Source organism: Thermobia domestica, chromosome 4 (genome assembly GCF_964235325.1).
Source record: "Thermobia domestica chromosome 4, izTheDome1.hap1.1, whole genome shotgun sequence".
Lineage (NCBI taxonomy): Eukaryota > Metazoa > Arthropoda > Insecta > Zygentoma > Lepismatidae > Thermobia > Thermobia domestica.
In genome coordinates, this window is record NC_137457.1 from 208375451 (window position 1) to 208389383 (window position 13933).

The 13933-nt window shown below is 36.1% G+C and overlaps 1 protein-coding gene across 1 annotated transcript in view; it reads left to right on the top strand.

Moving 5' to 3' along the window:
• The window catches only part of LOC145683432 (kunitz-type serine protease inhibitor bitisilin-3-like), a 337612-nt gene that overhangs the window by 308009 nt on the left and 15670 nt on the right, over window positions 1-13933 (top strand). The window contains exon 3 of the mRNA XM_081754768.1: window positions 1689-1859. Coding sequence (XP_081610894.1) covers window positions 1689-1859 — 171 coding nt within the window. The remainder of the gene's footprint in view (window positions 1-1688; window positions 1860-13933) is intronic.

Sequence of the window (13933 nt, forward strand, 5' to 3'; positions counted from 1 at the left end):
ATGTAAAAACGAAAATGTCCGCTTCTGTATTGATGGCAATGTGTTGAATCGGAAATGAAACGGTTAGCAGAAGTCTGACAAATACGTAATTTTGTATGTTATATTAAAAATGTACATTATACAAAAATGCACTTGAAAAAAATCGTTTGAATTTTGCTGTGTGTGTCAAGGGCCCTTTTGTGCCTGGATACCCAGTAGCGATTTCTTAAAAAATGCACTGTTATAACTTGTATTCACAAAGAAATGTTAAAGTAATACCTGCAGCATACTGTGATTAATTTAAGAAAATGAAACGAAACACTTTACTGTACTCCCAGCACCATTTATTCATATAGACATTCAAATATGTAGGAACTTCTTTCCGAGGGATATTTTGTACATCCTCACTCTCCACATTCAACATTGGGGGAAAAATGCTCAAATCTTGAGAGCGATAATATCTGTTACAAGTTATGATCTGTTCTATGAATAATAATGACGATAGAAGAAGTTGCTTCATCGGGAAGTTACGCTTTACTTTTCTTCTTTATGTACATTAAGGTTTATTTCCCTTTACGATTTGGATTATGATTTTTTTTAAATATAAAGATTTATAACATAGTATATACACCCTATCTATGATGTGTAATGATAGAAACTTATCTCATTCTACAAAGTGTGTTTTTCTTTACTTGAAACTGATAACAGAGTTTTCTGTAAATGTCGTCTTAGCTTTCGATCAAACCAAACTTACGTGTTTCTGTGGATCAGAAGGTCGAAATACATAGCAAATTCGATTCTTAATGACCAGCGGATTATTGAAAGTAGGTAGTAATAGTACTACAAAAATTCTCACTTTTATCCCTTTCGGTGTGCAATTCTCAGAATTAAAAATCACGAAACCTCAAATATTAGATAATCATCCATCATACGTTATAAATTCATGGAACATTCGAATACTTTTCACAAGATAATAGAGTTTCTGAAATATTTACGTTTAAAGTCATTTCTATGAATATATTCTAATGAAAATGTAACATACAGAAAAGATTTATTACATAACGAATATTCAAAATATTTTGAATATGTATACAAAATTAACTCTCAGAGAGCAATGAAACATAAAAGTTATAATTTACATGCAAAATTGTAATATAAAGTAAGTAATGTTAGCACAATAACACTGAAGAAAGTACTAAAATGATACCATTTGTGTATTTGTTCTGGGCTTGTTAGAATAAATATGATGGTGTTGTTTATGTATATACACCTATATATGTTTCCACAGTAAAATTAAAGTTTTATGAAATTTTATTAACCTACATAACAACTACAATCACTTAATATCAGATTGACTGAAAGCATCGTTAGGCTACGTGTTCTGTATAAGTTCATAAAATCTTTAATATTATGAGATCTACACCCAAATGCCATCTATGAGGACTATTGTACTAATTTTAATAAACCTCTTATATTTATGATAGTCTTGTAAATGTGTCATTTTTAGCTACGATTCTTGATAACTTGCAGAGGTGTATATTTAATCTTAATTTCTGTGTCTGCTAAAGATAAGGTCATTGTGGTTGATGTACACTTTTCAATTACACATAATTAATGTATAGTATTATCTTATTACGCTAAAGTATGGGTCTTTTCTTGTTTGAATGCAGCAATGATCATCCCAAATTAAAGATATTTTTTACTTTTAGGTATTTCTCCATTTTTGCCATCAAATTGTACAGAAGTTGACTTTACTGAATGTGAATCATCCAATTTGAAATGGTATTACAACGAAAGAAACAAATCGTGTTACGAAGCATCCGAAGATAAGTGTGAAGGAGCTTTCCCTAATAAGAAAATATGTCTTTTAACTTGTTCAGGTAATAATGTAGAGAAAGAAGTTCAGATGCCTAGGAGGTAATTTTAGTTCAATATAAATAAAAAAAATCTCATAGGAACATATATCGGTAAAATTCTAATTTCTGAGGTAAAAGGACAAACACGTGACTTACAAGAGACGTTCATTAATATTTTCCCTTTTCGCTTGTAGTTAATGTAGAATTATGATATTTTACATATATATTGATACATATTTGTATAAATTATGAGGAAAATTTCATTGTTTATGTTTCTAAAATATTCTGTGCTACATGCACTAAAGTAAAAGAAAGTATATAAATGGATACACTTAAATCAGGGCGGTAATGAAGTATTAGTACTTGATAAGCCAAAACATCAAAGCAAACATTCAAGGAGAAGAAAAAAATTTATAGAGAGGAAGCTTTATTATATGATGTTGTGAAGCATTGCATCATGAGTTCAAGAGTGATCAGATTGCTAGAAACGATCCTGATTCCAGTCCTCAATTAATGAAGTTAACATTGGGTAAGTGAAAACAGCTATCTTGGAGGATTGCCGAATAACTATTCGTCAGCTAGCTGAAAATGTCAAGTTAAGTATGTGAAGAAACCAATTTATTAGCGTTTATAATTTATCTGCTCGATGGATTCTCCGGCTACTGACATCTTCCCAAAAGCAGAAACGATTTGCTTGCTTCCAGGAAGTTTTGACGCTGTACTACGAAAACCGAAAGGGAATTTCCAACAGACTAGTATCTCAAGATAAAAAGTGGATCCATCACTATGACCTAGAGATTGAGGCTGAGGCAAAAATATGTAAGCATACTTACTCACCAACTCCAGAGAAGGCCCGTCCCCGATCCTCAGCGGTAAGTCATGTTGACAGTTTTCTGGGACCAGCATGTTGTAATGGTAATGAATTTCCTTGCGAATGAAACCATAATTACAGAAATTACTATACGTTACTTCTGCAAAAATTGGAGATTCAATCAAAATTAAGAATAATGGAATTATGACCAAAAGAAGTCGTATCCTTCAAGAGAACGCTTCTATTCACAACTTTTATATTGCCTAGACATAAGCATGATTCAGAGGGTATGAAATCATTCTCCATCCCATGTTTCCTCCTAACTTTGCAACATCTGATTTTCACCTTCCTTAGCATGGAGTTATTTTTAAATTGGAAAGGATTATAAAATACAAAATTGGATGTTAAATAATGGCTTCTGAAATAATCTGCGGACTTCAACAGATAAGATTTGCAAAAGTGAATAAAGCCAAGGGAGAAGTGAGTGGTTAATGGACGCTGAGAATGTAGTGAAGGATATACCCAATTTGCATTTGTCTCAGTCAATGGCAAGTGAGTCAGGTGAAATCTTTAATGAATTCTTTACGTATCTATGATCAGCCGTCCCTGTATCTTTAGATCCACAGGATAGTATTCTTAACATTGCTGCCTACAACAGGTGCTCAAAAATAATTGCCGCAGGACGAAGATGCTGTGTACATATATGAACAGCAATCACATTGTATTTCATATTTGTTGAGAACTGTCGAGTATGCAGAATAACTTGCTGAGAAATGTTTTATTTTATTTTGTACACTACATATTCCGTTTATTAACAATCTCGTATTCAAAAGGAGGTAAATTAGGTTACCTTTGGGGTCATTGCACGGGACTATAACATTGAGTTCAGTTGTCCACCAATCATGTATTGGTGATTGAGAAATGAGGTCACATGTTATGCTGAGTAAGTCGGAGCCACATCTTGTTAGAACTGCAATATTGTCGTGTGTCCATTGGCATATTCTCGAATGCAGGTAGTAGCGTCTCAAGAAAGGAATTTAATACTTTCTATTGTTATTTTCCAAGATCATTGGTCCATCTTGCATGTCATTGAAAACAACATATCGTAAATCCACTGAAAAGTCTCACTGGAATGACACTGGTATAATAGCTTGTACATTTTTCATTGAACCAATTATCTCAATTACAAGATTTTTGATACTGCCCCTAATAGATTTGGCCTCCTTCTAGATACTGTCCCTCTAGATTTGATTAGAGAACATGAAACTTTCATGAGTGTAGAACAAATAATCAAAATTTTGTGATTTTTTTCTGTAAAACTTAATAGTTGAGTTGAAAGGATGAAATCGTGGAAGGACAGATACTTAGTAGTGAATTCATGTTAGTCTGGGAATCTGAACAATGTTTTCTATCTACACATTTCATTATGTTTCTTCAGTGTTATTCAATATTCGTTTTGTTAGTAATTGTTATATCAGTTGTCTCCTTTTATGTAATAAAGCTGAGAGAGCTCCTTTCTGATGTTCCAACATCCGAGGCGTCAATACTTGGTGCTACGAGAGTTTATGTCAACATCATGAAGACAATGCGAGAGATTTGGGCTTTAGACACCCAAGCACACCCGAAAGAATTCAGTCTGTGAGTCAGCCGAGAAGAGAGTCAGCCGAAAGACAGTTTTTCTAGAGAATAAGTAAGACGGTAGTTGAGGAGTCGATCTACCTCGCTCACTCCATATTATTTTTTTCCCGTCTGTCAGAGTAGCCTCTGACACGTAAACCGGTAGTATTAGAGTTGATCAGTCGGTAAAGTGTCCAGCGCATTAGGAACTAGAACACCGTCGATCCGAGGTCCTTAGGCGAGTCTGATACGTAACTACTTCTAGGTTAAAGAGAACAGACAATTGGCGTTCTGGAAACTTACTTCAAAGAAGATAACCCGGACTCCGCCTGCAACCGTTTCTGCACACGAAAGAAGAAAGCGTATTCCTTAATATTCTATCTAGTATGTGTGTATACGGCTGTTTGTTTATTTTTCCTATCCTTTCCGAGGTTTCGAGCTTTTATTTATTTACTTATTTATTTTTGAAAATACTTCGGAAGGAGGCTAGAATCTTCAAACCGTTCTTTCCACAGAAACAAAAAATATAAGTCACTTTATTTTATGTCTGGTATCTACCTGCAAACTTTCGTTGAAATCGGCCTGTAACACTTTACAGATGTTCCATGTACGCAGGAAAGACCCGAAATACGACTTTGTATTATTGTTCTTCAATTATTTCGTTTCTCAGCAGATTTCGTATTACTTTTTTCTTTAAAAATTAGTGTGCTTACTCTCCACATTTTCCTACATCTTCTTGTAGAAAACTTGTTCTCGAATTCTTCGCTGTATCCTTACCGACAGAAGAGGTATAGTTTTTTAATCCAAGAAATAGTCAATTGTCTTAATTTCTTTATTACGTAAATTTCATACGCATACTATCTTTGCATTTTTAACACAACGCTTAACCGGTATAATTTCTTTTGTATCCAACAACCATGTTGAACGATAAGGGATTATTTATTTTCCAAATGTTTTATTTATTTTCTATTTCTCAAAACTTTACTTACATTTACTAATGTGAAAAATCCGCATTATCGAGTAACTGCTAATTTGGCACTCTTTTGTCAAATCACATCATACACAATTCGTCATAACTTATTTGTACATTGATTAGAAAGTTATATGCAAGGGCTTCCATTCAAGTAATATGCCAAAGGCCAAAATCGACAAAAGTGCAGAAGCGATCCCGAGGAAAATATGTATGGAGATTCTAGACGTGAAATACGGAATACGCATTTTTCGTTTCTGCAGAAAGAATGGTTTGAAGGACCATCTACAAAGTACTTTTACAAAATAATGAAATCTCAGAAACGACACGAACAATTTTCAGAAAAAGGCGTATACACATACTAGATAGAAAATTAAGGAACTTGGGCTTTTTCTTTTATGTAAGAAAACGGTATCAGGGGTAGCCACGGCTCTCATTCAAGTATCTTCAAAAAATATGACAAACAATGAAATCGATAAACGGGTAGAAGCATGCAACGAAACTATGCATGGACATACTAGATTGAAAATAAGAAATACGCATGCCTTCTAGTCTGCAGAAAAGCATGTGGAAGGGGCCCAAGGCTCTATAAAAATGTGTGAATATTTGGGAAAGTTGGCAGAAAGCAAGTACGCATGGAAAATGGATCCTATGGTCCTGACCATTTCTAAACTTCCAATATCTTATAGATACTTATTACCTTAATCACACGCGTTATAACCTTAATTACGGGTATCCCGAATGTTTTCGGAATATATAACATATTTCTTGAGACTGGTTTATCTGAGAATGAAGGGTCAATGTATATGCCGAGTCATGGAGAAACTATACTTAAAGGTAGCAACCTCTGAAATAACATGCGAGTATCTTCCGTCTGACGGACAGGAAACTGTTAAAAGTGTCATTTACTGAACAAACAATGCGAGAGATATGTATTCTGAAGAGCCGTTCTAAAGGTTGTGTGCATGTAATTGCAAAGTAATTGTCGCATCACCGGCAACAAAAGTATCAAACTGTATTATGAATTGTGTATAATGTTATTTTGCAATAGAAAACGTACAAGGTGGACTTACTCATCGCTGTATGTGATAAGTTCGAACGATAGTAACTTTATCTATGTGTGCAAACGGTATGAACGATAGTGCAATTTTATTTAACTGGTGATTGTTGTTGGCAGCAACTTATTTACTTTCGATAATGATACATGAATTCCACAAAAGAACACTTAAAGGAAATGCGTCTCACGTGCTAAACGAGATACTAGTAACTACCATGTGTACACACATAATCTTGAAGGTAAGTACATTGTAACACACACACACACACACGTGCATATGGTATTAATTCATAGTTCATAGAGAAAGTCATCTTGAATCCCGCCAACATTGTCCAGTTACTGTTTGTTGCTTCTGAAGTGATATATCGCCCAGAGTCGCCAATAACAGCACAGAAAAGAAATATAGCACGCATATTTTACTTCTTGCTGGAAGACGGGATTGAGATATGGTTACATTCTACACAGAAGGAACATCGACATTGGCATCTGCGAGGAACGAAAGGAAAAGGAAAGAGGATACCGTAAAACTTTCAATCATTATTTTCTGTCTGTATTTAGGGCCATCTGCTACATATTGAGATGCCATCTATTAGCAAAACTATCAATCATTATTTTCTGTCTGTATTTTAGTGCCATCTGGTGGGGTAATTTATAATTACCAACAGCGCTAATAGCATCGGAACTCTTGTGCAAGTGGCTAACATAAGACATCACCCCTGAATTTCAACGTTGTCAAATTTAACATTTCCACGACAGCGCTGGACCATTCTTTGCTCCAATTTCTCGAGAACGCTTTGGTACATGGTTTTCAAAGTTGACATTCTACGACCATGGGTGGACCATTTTTTTTTTGCCAAAATTGTTGTTGGTGTGTGCGGCTACGTTGACGAGTGATTGGGTCATACCCGGACATAAATTATAAGACCCAGGTAAAATAAGTGTGGCATGTTCGAAAACCCCATATCCCGAGTTTGACATAGGATGTAGATTTTCTTTGACATAGGTCATAAAAGGGAACGAATACGTGAGTCCAGTGGGCGTGGCCACACGTTGGCGGGGCCAAGTGGGCGGGGCCAGGTGGGTGTGGCCAAACGTGGGCGGAGCCAAGTGGGCGTCGCCACGGGCGGGATCGCGTAACCGGCGCCAGCCAATCAGCCTGAAGGGGGAGTGGCTCGTTTGCGCATGCGCAGTAGGAAAAAACAGCCCAAAGTGTCCTCTCCCTACTGTCGTTTTAAACTCCCACAACCAGGTATGTAATGGCTTAAATGATGGAAGTGAAATCTATTGCTGGCCTGCAGGGCTCTTCATCGTAGATCGACGTCATGTACTAGAAAGTGTGCTTCACGAAGGTCTTGGAATTGCCGAAGAATTTTTTGAGATACCTGCGATATCTTATCCTTCCTTGTTCCTCCACCAGTGACTTGCTCATCCAAGTGTCCTAGCTTTTTTCCTTGAGGTTACCTTTCTGAACTTTGCTTGTACGGATCAAAGGATAGCGGTCTCTCAATACCACTTCCCCAATGCACAACCTTCTTTTGTACGCAAAGATGATGTCTGCTTGACCATGTAAGATTATGCCGTCATCGCACTCTTCTACGTCGTCTCCACTTAGGAATATTGGACGGTATCCTCTTTTCTTTTCCTTTCGTTCCTCGCAGATACCAAGGTCGATGTTCCTTCTGTGTAAAATGTAACCATATCTCCATCCCGTCTTCCAGCAAGAAGTAAAATATGCGTGCTATATCTCTTTTCTGTGCTGTTATTGGCGACTCTGGGCGATATATCACTTCAGAAGCAACAAACAGTAACTGGACAATGTTGGCGGGATTCAAGATGACTTTCTCTATGAACTATGAATTAATACCATATGCACGTGTGTGTGTGTGTGTGTTACAATGTACTTACCTTCAAGATTATGTGTGTACACATGGTAGTTACTAGTATCTCGTTTAGCACTTGCGACGCATTTCCTTAAGTGTTCTTTTGTGGAATTCATGTATCATTATCGAAAGTAAATAAGTTGCTGCCAACAACAATCACCAATTAAATATAATTGCACCTTACCTTGTCAATTATCGTTCATACCGTTTGCACACATAGATAAAGTTACTATCGTTCGAACTTATCACATACAGCGATGAGTAAGTCCACCTTGTACGTTTTCTATTGCAAAATAACATTATACACATTTCATAATACAGTGTAATACTTTTGTTGCCGGTGATGCGACAATTACTTTGCAATTACATGCACACAACCTTTAGAACGGCTCTTCAGAATACATATCTCTCGCATTGTTTGTTCAGTAAACGACACTTTTAACAGTTTCCTGTCTGTCAGACGGAAGATACTCGCATGTTATTTCAGAGGTTGCTAAGTATAGTTTCTCCAAGACTCGGCATATACATTGACCCTTAATTCTCAGATAAACCAGTCTCAAGAAATATGTTATATATTCCAAAAACATTTGGAATACACGTAATTAAGGTAATAACGCGTGTGATTACGGTAATAAGTATCTATAAGATATTGGAAGTTTAGAAATGATCAGGAGCAGAGGATCCATTTTCCATGCGTACTTCCTTTCTGCCAACTTTCCCAAATATTCACACATTTTCATAGGGCCTTGGGCCCCTTCCACATGCTTTTCCGCAGACTAGAAGGCATGCGTATTTCTTATTTTCAATCTAAATGAAAAATGAAATCTTTGAGTTTTACGTCCGACGGTTATGCCGGTTAGGTTAAAGGAGACGGTGATGATGAGTAATGAATGAAATGGTGGAATGAAGAAAGTGCGAGGAAACGGGAGAACCCCGAGAAAACCCACGCACACGGTGTTTGTCCACCACAAAGTTCACTTGGCGGGGGCTGGGATCGAACCCGGGACCCCAAGCACCAGAGGTGAACGCTCTACCACTAAGCCACCGCGGCCCCCAATATTTTCAATCTAGTATGTGCATGCATAGTTTCGTTGCATGCCTCTGCCCGTTTTATCGATTTCGTTGTTTGTCATATTATTTGGAGATACTTGAACGAGAGCCGTTGCTTCCCCTGAAACCGTTTTCTCACATAAAAGAAAAAGCCCAAGTTCCTTAATTTTCTATCTAGTATGTGTATACGCCTTTTTCTGAAAATTGTTCGTGTCGTTTCTGAGATTTCATTATTTTGTAAAAATACTTTGTAAGGGGCCATTCAAACCATTCATGCTGCAGAAACGAGAAATGCGTATTCCGTATTTCACGCCTAGAATCTCCATACATATTTTCCTCGGGATCGCTTCTGCACTTTTGTCGATTTTGGTCTTTGGCATATTACTTGAATGGAAACCCTTGCTCCGCCTGCAACCGTTTCCTCACACGAAAGAAGAAAGCGTATTCCTTAATATTCTATCTACTATATGTGTATACGGCTGTTTGTTTATTTTTCCTGACCTTTCGGAGATTTCGAGCTTTTATTTATTTATTTATTTATTTATTTTGAAAATACTTCTGAAGGATGCTAGGATCTTCAAACCGTTCTTTCCACAGAAACAAAAAATATAAGTCACTTTGTTTTATGTCTGGTATCTACCTGCAAACTTTCGTTGAAATCGGCCTGTAACACTTTACAGATGTTCCATGTACGCAGGAAAGACCCGAAATACGACTTTGTATTATTGTTCTTCAATTATTTCGTTTCTCAGCAGATTTCGTATTACTTTTTTTCTTTAAATGTTAGTGTGTTTACTCTCCACGTTTTCCTCCATCTTCTTGTAGAAGACTTGTTCTCGAATTATTCGCTGTATCCTTACCAACAGAAGAGGTATAGTTTTTTGATCCAAGAAATAGTCAATTGTCTTAATTTCTTTATTACGTAAATTTCTACGTATACTATCTTTGCCATTTTTAACACAACGCTTAAGCGGTATAATTTCTTTTGTATCCGACAACAATGTTGAACGATAAGGGATTAATTATTTTCCAAATGTTTTATTTATTTTCTATTTCTCAAAACTCTACTTACATTTACTAATGTGAAAAATCCGCATTATCGAGTAATTGCTAATTTTCCACTCTTTTGTCAAATCACATCATACACAATTGTGATAACTTATTTATACATTGATTAGAAAGTTATATGCACAGAAACAGGATATATAATCTTTAAAATTATTTAGTGCATTTACATGTTCTTAACATTCTTCAGTCAAGCACAACACAAATTAAAATCTGAATGTTATTAATTAGTTTCTCAACAAGTAAACAGAACTTTAAATTTATTTTATTAAATTACTCTACATCAGGTAGCTAAGTTACAAGATATCACATCACAATAGATCTATCCGAAAGTATGGCATACTTATTAGTCTATAACAGATATAGTGACTCATGTGAAGCCCTTACCAACTTTTTACTTGGATGTAATTGTGTTGTCATTCTAGTTGAAAGTCACTGAAGCATAAACATAAATGATCCAACAGCATTTCTTATATTACTGCAAATTTATCTCAAGCCAATTTGAAATATTTTCGCGGACAACAATCGTTACGTGAATGAGTGGCTTGATGGACTTCTATAAGCTATGCCTGTACTTTAATAATAACCAGTGCATTAACTTGTATTTCTGTCCGCTCTAATATGCCATAACTAACTTAATACGTTAAGTTCCTGTACGTTTTGATAATAGTTTCAAGGGGCCTGACATTTAGTTTTGTAGGTAGGTCCGAATAGTTGTCATTATGCCACTAAAATAGTCTTTTTTGGATGATAGTGTTCGTTCAGCACACTATTGCCCATGCCGCACTGGGATTCGATGAACTTTCTTCGAAATGAGTATCCTTTCATTGGTTGCTCAACTGAGAAGCCATTGATGTATTTTGCGTCGTTTTAATGACAAAATGATTATTTCTGGGAATAACTGTCACAGAAGATAAAACATAAATTAACTAAAAGCATTCAGAAACACAGACAACTAGTAAGAAACTTAGCCGTAGCCTGTCGCCATGACAAAAAGTAATCCACATATAATTACCTATAGTAAAACTAAATCTTCCTGTGTGCAGATATGAGAATTGGGTACAGTGGAGTCTCGTTAATTGGAACTTGAATAATTCGAAATATTGGATAATTCGAACAGAAGTCCATTCCCCTTGAAAACTGTATTGAAAACAACAGTAAAATATCGTGGATAAATCGAACTTTGAACCTATGTTTTGGATAATTCGAAGTAAATACAGTTGAAAATTTTTAATGTTGGACAGGTGTAAACAGAGGAATACAGTTTTAACGTGTTTTCAGTTATCCAGATGCAGCCATAGAGAAGAGTAATACAAAAGATAAATAGAAAATCTATGTAATGATAAAGATGAAGATGAGTTGGGGAAGAAGTAAAGATAGAGAATGTGTGCCAATCTAATCTTGTTTCAGAATTGGTTGAAACTTTAAGATGAATTATTGATAAAGTCAACCAAATGTTATTAATATCGTATTCCACGCAATACATGAAATTCAGGATTTATTGACCGTACAAAATCAATCAAATTTGAGCAAATTAGGTTTACGACTTCTTAAAAGTGAGAACAGAATATTCAAATTGTTACTGGTGTTTAATTATTTGGGCTATTCAATGTATGTTGTAGTGTTGTACGTAAATATATTTTCCATTGTACACGTAGTTTGAATTATGTGGAGTCAATGTCGTTTGTTAGTTTGCGGTATTCGATCACACAAATAATAAGCTGCTTTAAAGGTAAAGTCTACACCATATGAATATGTTTTTGATGCACAGTACTTTGGTTTGTTTGTTGTTATATATGTGAAAATGAATGTTGTTGGATAATTCGAATTTTGGATAATTCGAAGTTTTTTCGTGTCCCCTTGGACTTCGAATTAAAAAGAGTCCACTGTATTTTTGTAATATTATATGAAAAAGGCAGAAACAATGACCAGCGTAGGACTAGCGAAGACATATTTAAATATTTCTGCATACTATCCGGTGCAAAATGCGCCTAGCCATTACGGTAATCATTTTCAACGGCATTACTTACGGCTTCCCTCCCTTCTCCTTCAAAGATGACGATAAAGATTATGTTTAAATAAAATGACAGAAATCCAAAACTGGAATCTGCTGCTGTGTTTCTAACAAGGAAAGGACATGAACATATTATCCGGGCATCCGAATCAAACCTAGTCCATTCGATAAACATAACAAAAATATGTTCATGCACAAAAAGTTAGGTACCATGAACAGAGGAGTAAGTCCCTGGAGCCCATTAACCCTGCTACTATAAAGAAAATAGTAGACTCGCAGTGAAATAGCAATTGCATCAACACTGTTCATTGAAAAGTTACGGTTTCTAGTTCATTCTCTTCAGCATGAAGCAAGCTTTGCAGAGGTGCTATGTATTGGGGCCTATAATGTACTTCAACAGGGAAAATTGGAGGAATGTTGGGAAAAGTCTCTCCAGAAACCCCTACCATCAACTTTGAAAGACTCTGGAGTGGCCCTGGGTAAAAGCAAACAATCCCAACGTACCTCTAAAATTACTACAAGAGTTAGGAAATTAGTGTACCAAGTCTTGTATTGATAGACGGAATAGATATGAGGGGAAATGTGTATTGTTATTGAAGCTTTTCCCGCATATCTATTACATCTATCAATACAAAACTTGGTACAGTGATTTCCTAATTCCCATAGTATTTTTAGAGATATACTTGGATTGTGTGCTTCTACCCGGGGCTAGTGTTGCCACGAGACGAGACATTTCTCGTGTCTCGTCTCGTCTCGTAAACGAGACGAGACACGAGACGAGACAGAACCCTTTCCGACGAGACATGAGACGAGACAGACTACTTGTCCCGTCTCGAAAACGAGACGAGACGCGAGACGAGACGGGACGTCTCGTGAAATGTCTCGTCTCGTCTCGTGTCTCGAGAATGAACACGCATTACTCAATAAAATTATTTGGTTCCGAGCATTTTTTAAAAAAAATAATAATTGCAACAAATCTAAACATGCTAAAATGGAAAGTAGTTTTTGGATTGGTATGTGTTAACACTGTGAAACCTAAAGGCTGGAATATATGAAATCAAAGTGTACACACATATCTATCTCTCTGGCTGATAGTATACGATAGTGTCGGGGATGGTGACACCTTTACATCGAAATTTGCTTGTCGTGCAAACATTATTTGACATTAGTGTCTTCATCTTTGACGTACCTATAAGCAATTTACTGTATATTCGTGTATTGAAACTGGTGAAACAAATTTCAATGTTTTAGAATCTTAAAAAAAAAAAAAAGGCCAGGGTCGAGAAGTCTCAGACAACTAACAGCAGAGATATACAGTATTATCTTTTAAACTATTTGTCCTCGTCTTGTGAGCTTATTTGAATATATTTTTAAGATATTTAGGCAACTTTGACCGAATGGATGATGATGGGAAAATTAGTGGAATGAAGAAAGTGGTAGGATACTAGACAACTTCGAGAAAACACACATTCGAAAAATGAAATGAAATCTTTGAGTTTTACGTCCCACGGTTATGCCGGTTAGGCTAAAGGAGACAGTGATGATGAGTAATGAATGAAATGGTGGAATGAAGAAAGTGGGAGGAAACAGGAGAACCCAGAGAAAACCCACGCACACGGTGTTTGTCCACCACA